Below are 7,548 nucleotides of genomic sequence, written 5' to 3'. Positions count from 1 at the left end.
GTTACCTGCGAGTCCGAGCTGCTGCTTATCTCCCTAGAAGTAGGAGCCGGTTCTCTAAGGAGCCCCAGACTGAGCCGAGCAGCAGAGGAGATAGGACCCCAGCAGAGCCCACAGCCGGAGCCCCTGTGCTTTGCAGGGCCACACCGCTCACTCCAGAAGGACAGAGGATTTCACTGGCCCATCTGTCCAGGAATGTTGCCCACATACTGGTTCCTCCAGGCAGCCCCCGGACTATAGCTTCTCCAGATCTTCTGTGTAACTTGCTGGGCTGAGTAAACACACGGAAGGGAGCAGCCTACAGATCACCTACATTGTTCTCCCAAATTCCTGCATGTAGCAGAGCTAGTCTGGACTCAGGTAGCTGCAGCCTTGCTTGGAATAGTTCACAGCCGAACATCTGCTTTGTCCTTTGCTTTATTCTCTTTGCTCTTTTTTTATTATTTTGGGTATGATCTCAGCAATCTCCAGTCCCTGGCTCACCCAGCTCTCGCATTTCTGCGATGTTGCAGCTTTCACGGCCAACAGTCTAAGTAGCTTAAACGCTTCTGGGGGCTACCACCTCTCCCCATCTCCAGGGGACCCCTACAGCCAACACGAACCTCACTACGAACCCTGCTCTGCGGCTCAGCATTCCTACAGCTTTGGCCCAGGCTCCAGCCATGCCTGCCCGGAATCCGAGAGTGCAGGAGCCTCGTCCTCCAGCTGCTCATCCTCCTCCACCCCTGGGAGCAGCAGCAGCAGCAAAGCCCCTGTGAAGAAGAACCCGAAGGTGGCCAACATCACTGTACAACTAGAGATGAAGGCTCTGTGGGATGAGTTCAACCAGCTGGGCACAGAGATGATCGTCACCAAGGCTGGCAGGTAAGGGCATTATATATAGTATTGTAGGCATATGACTGAGATATAGGGCTAGCCTCACATGCAGATGAGTTATATAGGGTGCCTTATATACAGTAATATAATGCTAGAATTCTTGTGTTGGTATTATTATTGTAGATCATTGTATGCTTATTATTGGAATTTAATTCATCTTTTCATACTGACCCTGTAAATCTTCCATTACAATATGTCAGGGGTCTGGATCTTGCCCAGACCAGGAGATATGTGACCTGGGCACAATGTTATTCTCTAAGCCTGAGACCAAAGGACGAGGGAAGCTGGGAGCTGGCACTGGAAACTGTGACCATTTTAGAAAGATGATTTCATAGTAGGAATATTTCTTGCTGTAATTACAATAATTGGCATACAACTTGTGGAGGGAAAACCTGAATAATTTACAGTGCTCTGTTTTGAAAACATGGCCACTCACCACCTGCTAAACTCCATTATGAAGTGTCAGCATAGCGGGCTAATTCAGTATATTAGAGTATTAGGGCTGTGAGAAGCAGAGGCACACAGTGAGACAAGGTATATGCAATGACACCGAGGCTTTCATCTCATTAATTCCCCTCCAAGATTTTATCACCACCCAACACGGCATCATAAAGACCACTGGGATTATTGGGAAATGGGGAGATTTGTGTCAGGCGAATGCTAAAGACTCCAGAGTCCTGACTGCACATGGGTGAAAGACGGCATAGGAAAACTGGAGGATTCTCCGTCAGGAGGACAATGTGGGGGATCAGGATCTGGGGTGGGAATATGCCACGAATGATTTGTTCCATCAACTGATAAAGCCCTGATAATAAAAGCTTGTTGATATATTGTATCATGCGGCCTGCAAACTAATCACACACTCATCAGGTATAAATAAAATATATGGAATCATTAATATTAAGTAATAACTATCTATCTCTCTATCTATCTATCTATGCCTCTATCTATCTATCTATCTATCTATCTATCTATCTATCTATCTATCTATCTATCTATAAATATCGAGTAATGATTATCTATCTATTAATACTGAGTAATGATTGTCTATTAATATTAAGCATTGATTGTCTATTAATACAGAGCAATAATTATCTAACTTTCTATCAATATATTAATACTGAGTAGTGATTATCTATTAATATTGAGTACTAACTACCTATTATCTATAATCTGCCTATCTATCTATATCTATCTATCTATATATATATATATATATATATATATATATATATATATATATATACATACAGTATCTCTCTCTCTCTTTGTATATATATATATATATATATATATGAACAATGTATATTAATGTATTATTCTTATTAAAACATCTTACAATATCAGTACTTCTTACATTGATTTAGTAAGAACACATATATATTATATATGTCCTTACTAAATCAATGTAAGAAGTACTGTTATTGTAAGATGTTTTAATAAGCATAATACATTAATATACATTGTTCAGATATATATTACACATATTATATAATATCATATATTACATAACAATACAAATAGACACTGCACTATATATAGATAGATAGATAAGATAGATAGATGCATTGTGTAAATCATATCAATAGTCACAGTACCATGTTGGTTTTATATATATATATATATATATATATATATACATATATCTATATGCATGTATATATATATATATATATATATATATATATATAGAGAGAGAGAGAGAGAGAGAGAGAGAGAGAGCAATATGCACACATGTAGATAATCATGACTATATAGTTATACATACACCCATAAAGTATGAAGTAATATTGTATATATATATATATATATATATATATATATAGGCACATGTTACAGTGTCTATTATTATTATTATTATTATTATTATCATAGTAATACTTACATATCATTACTTATTGGTGGATAGGCAGGTAGGCCACAACGTCTCCAGACCATAACATAATCTTTCTCTTTTGAGGAGTTATAAATCTTAGTCATATTCCCTGGAAGCATGCACGGTTGCTAACATGATTATAATAATTCAACTATAATTTAAACTATATATCTAGGTCTGCACCCCTGTATATATGCCAACAATACTGTTATGCATAAAGTGCTCATTATAAAATAACTCTCAGGTTATTCTGATTACAAGCAATCTCTGCAGTTTATTCTTAATTGAGCTGTAAATAATGTTGGCCTACAGATTTTTGTACTGTCCTTATTAAATTAATGAAAGAAGTACTGTATTATTGTAAGATGTTTTAATAAACATAATACATTAATACACATTGTTTACATCTAAATATATAAATATATCCACATCCATTTCTTAAGAGCAGAAGAACCTCTACATTAATATACATTGTTTACATCTAAATATATATATCTCAATATATCCACATCCATTTCTTAAGAGCAGAAGAACCTCTACATTATTATACATTGTTTACATCTATATATGTATATATATATATATATATATATATATATATATATATATATATATACATCTTAAGAGCAGAAGAACTTCCCATCATTGTGAAGATTCTATATTGTCCCTAGGTCATCAGGATCCCTCTAGATGTGACCTATATCTCCTATAATAGTGCTTTAGTGTTTGCTCTTTTTCCTTCTCAGAGCTTTGAGTAAATATTATTCCAAGTTACTGAATCCAATTACTTCTCAACAGGTGATTGCGCAGAATAGATAGAAAATGCAATGAAATCAATGCACGAAGTGTCAGCATCAGGCCAAAGGGGAAAATAAATAAGGAAATAGCTAAATTTCAGGTTCCTCCAAATCCACATGCAAAAATCGTGTATCTATATAGCGTTCAGTGGAGGTGTCCTAGGCCCTGACCCGGCCCTGACTGTGAGCGCTGGATGGAAATTGATTTAAATACATTTCAAGGACCAATAAATGTCATTAGTGTCACACGAAGAGAAGACTTCTCACTTGCTTTACACTGGGGGTTCCAGAGGGACGAACTTTTTTTTCTACATTTGTAAAAACCCAGGCTTATTATTTAATAATAATTAAATCGCATGTGGGAACCTCTTACATGCGATTTAATAAAACAAACATGCTATTAAATATCTAGGAGAGATCTTCCAATAGTATTTGTTTTATTGCTCTTAGTAGGAGACACAATTTTGAAGGTATGTTACCTTTTGAAAATATCACTGATTCCTTCATATCTGAGAGCTTTTCATATTAGTTAATACTACTACAGGAAGTATAATGTATATAATCCATAATACTGTTCATATTCTTAGATTATTAGCTTTCTCTCTCTCTCTCTCTGTATTTATAAATAAATTATATAGGAGAGTTAATATAGTGAAAGTATAAATGATGATTCTCTATAGCAATCGTTTCATTATGTTGGGTAGGTACAATATGAGAAAGTCCTTAATAATTCACACGGGTCACGGGTACTGACATCTCCAGTTACCAGGAGGGAGCCGGGACTGTTTGTGGATGGAGTGGGTGGAATGTAAGAAGTGACATCTCCTTACATTTAGATTCCACTGAAGACTGCTTAAGGAGTAAATGAGTTAAAAGCGCTTTTGAGCAGTGGAAGTGATGGGGAAAATCAGTGATGTATGTGGCAGCCGGTGATTACGACTTGTTTGTCCCCGCATTGTGCTGGTGACACCGCAGCACTCCGCACCGCACCCCCCCACTCCTCCTCAATGTCCGAATGATCGAGGGACCAACAAAAAAAATAATATACTCAGCTGTGTGTTTTTATTTATTTTTTTTTTGTTTAATAAGCCTTCCTACTTACTTGCAAATTACAGATCACTAAATATGAAACACAGGTACACAATATATATATATATATATATATATATATATGTATATATATATATATATATATATATATATATATATATATATATATATATATATATATATATATATTATACATTTAGTTCTAGAATATATCTACTGGTCCTGTAGTCATACTCCAAGTCATTCAAACATTTTTCTGATATCCTTAACTGTACCAACTGGCAGTGTTTATCGTGTATATTTATAAAGATACAGATAGATGTCTGTCTGTCTATCTATCTATTACATCAGCAAGATAATCATTGCCAACTACTCAGCAGAGCTCAGTATAATAGAGTGATACTTGAGATACTTGGATGACTATATATACAGTGTTTTATATATATATATATTTATATATATATATATATATATATATATATATATATATATATATATATATATATATATATATATATTACAATACAGCAAAAATGATCGCCTTGTTTTATGTGGTTGAATGCTCGGGCTGGTTATTGCTTGAAATCCAAATTTGTGCATATATGTATACTGTACAATTACTTTCAGTGGTTAGAATAGGGATAGCGGGTCAGGATCTGAATTATGTTCTAAATGAAATACCTCGAATATGATGTCCAGAATGTGGCAGCGTTTTGCTGTAGACAGAGATAAGATGGGGCTGCCAAGCCGCTATTATTACGAGGGGAGTAAGTACCAGCCTGCAGAACAGTACTATGAGGAGAGTAATAGCCTGCAGAACAGTACTATGAGGGGAGTAATAGCCTGCAGTAGAATACTATGAGGAGAGTACTAGCCTGCAGTAGAATACTATGAGGAGAGTACTAGCCTGCAGAACAGTACTATGAAGAGAGTATTAGCCTGCAGAACAGTACAATGAGGAGAGTACTAGCCTGCAGTAGAATACTTTGAGGAGAGTGCTAGCCTACAGTACAGTACTATGTGGAGAGTACCAGCCTGCAGTAGAATACTTTGAGGAGAGTACTAGCCTGCAGTAGAATACTATGAGGAGAGTACTAGCTTGCAGTAGAATACTTTGAGGAGAGTGCTAGCCTACAGTACAGTACTATGAGGAGAGTATTAGCCTGCAGTAGAATACTATGAGGAGAGTACTAGCCTGTAGTAGAATACTATGAGGAGAGTACTAGCCTGCAGTAGAATACTTTGAAGAGAGTACTAGCCTGCAGTAGAATACTATGAGGAGAGTACTAGCCTGCAGTAGAATACTTTGAAGAGAGTACTAGCCTGCAGTAGAAAACTATGAGGAGAGTACTAGCCTGCAGTAGAATACTTTGAGGAGAGTGCTAGCCTACAGTACAGTACTATGTGGAGAGTACCAGCCTGCAGTAGAATACTTTGAGGAGAGTACTAGCCTGCAGTAGAATACTATTAGGAGAGTACTAGCCTGCAGTAGAATACTTTGAGGAGAGTGCTAGCCTACAGTACAGTACTATGAGGAGAGTACCAGCCTGCAGTAGAGTACTATGAGGAGCGTACCAGCCTGCATTAGAGTACTATTAGGAGAGTACTAGCCTACAGTAGAATACTATGAGGAGAGTACTAGCCTGCAGTAGAGTATTATGAGGAGAGTACTAGCCTGCTGTAATAGGTAGGGAATACCGGTGCATGTACAATTAAGGGCTCACCAGTCAGGACAGAAGACGAGTTGTTGTTATTATTATTGTGATAATCAGCTAGTGGCCATTGATTGTGTTACCATCCTCTATAATACTGCCAATCCTTCCCCTTGCCAGGCGCATGTTTCCCACCTTCCAGGTGAAGATATTTGGGATGGACCCCATGGCTGATTACATGTTGTTAATGGACTTTGTACCAGTGGACGATAAGCGCTATCGGTAAGAGACCCCTACAGCTGTGCTCAGTGGGTGAACTGTCTGACATTTGTGAGATGCTGCACATATGTGAAATCCTAGATGCCCCTCCTGTATCCAAGGCTAAATGCCATCAATGACTATGGAGGCCATGTGTGCATCTGGAAAGAATGACATCTAATATCTTGTCATGTAGCCCTGCATTGTTTGGCCTGCAAGAAATACAATTTGCTGGATGTATCTCACAAATGACAGGATGAATGTTATTTTATGTGTTGATGTATTAGGTTCACTGCTATATTTCATTAGCTTTTTTTATATGTTTTCATGTCTCTATGTAATCAGCATTTATAAAGTGGAGGCTTTATACAATTTCCTTAACATTTTTTCCTTCATGTACATAAGAAATAGAACTTAATGGGACATAAGTAATATGATAAAAGATGCTATATCTATGTTAGCCACTCTTTTGGCACTGAAATCACAAACACTTGTATGTGGGCACTTTCTGTATGTAGAACCATCAATGACATATACTGACACCAAACAATCCGTGCTCTCTGCATCTGATAACAGTTACACCTCTGTAAATGAGGTCTCCCACATATTACACACATAGACATGAATGCAGGTGTAAAAGTGACAGACAAAATAAATACAATGCCACATATAGTACACACGTGCTGCTCACATATAATGTCACATATATAGTAAGCACATGTGTGGTGCTCACATACAATACCACATATATAGAACACACGTGGTGCTCATACAATGCTACAAATATAGTAAACACGTGCTGCTCACATACAATGCCACACATACAGTACACATATATATGCTTACATACAATACCACATATACAGTATATACATGTGGTGCTCACATACAATGCCACATATATAGTACACACATGTTCTACTCACATACAATACCACATATATAGTACACACATATGCTACTCACATATAATGTCACATGTCACACAGAAATAAAACACATTATTGAGCAAAGATGTATAACAGGTACACATACATGCATA

General features: G+C 37.0%; 1 protein-coding gene across 2 annotated transcripts in view; it reads left to right on the top strand.

The window, feature by feature from the left end:
* Positions 1-7,548, top strand: part of TBX1 (T-box transcription factor 1) — a 71,225-nt gene that overhangs the window by 7,237 nt on the left and 56,440 nt on the right. The window contains exons 3-4 of one of the 2 annotated variants that reach the window (XM_075341772.1): positions 510-861; positions 6,429-6,530. In XM_075341772.1, coding sequence (XP_075197887.1) covers positions 510-861; positions 6,429-6,530 — 454 coding nt within the window. Of the gene's footprint in view, positions 1-458; positions 862-6,428; positions 6,531-7,548 lie in introns of both variants that reach the window. The other variant, XM_075341771.1, reaches the window with a different exon arrangement.

The sequence above is a fragment of the Anomaloglossus baeobatrachus genome, chromosome 1 (assembly GCF_048569485.1).
Source record: "Anomaloglossus baeobatrachus isolate aAnoBae1 chromosome 1, aAnoBae1.hap1, whole genome shotgun sequence".
Classification (NCBI taxonomy): domain Eukaryota; kingdom Metazoa; phylum Chordata; class Amphibia; order Anura; family Aromobatidae; genus Anomaloglossus; species Anomaloglossus baeobatrachus.
The sequence above is the reverse complement of the archived record's forward strand: the minus strand, read 5'-3'. Positions and strand labels throughout refer to the sequence as shown.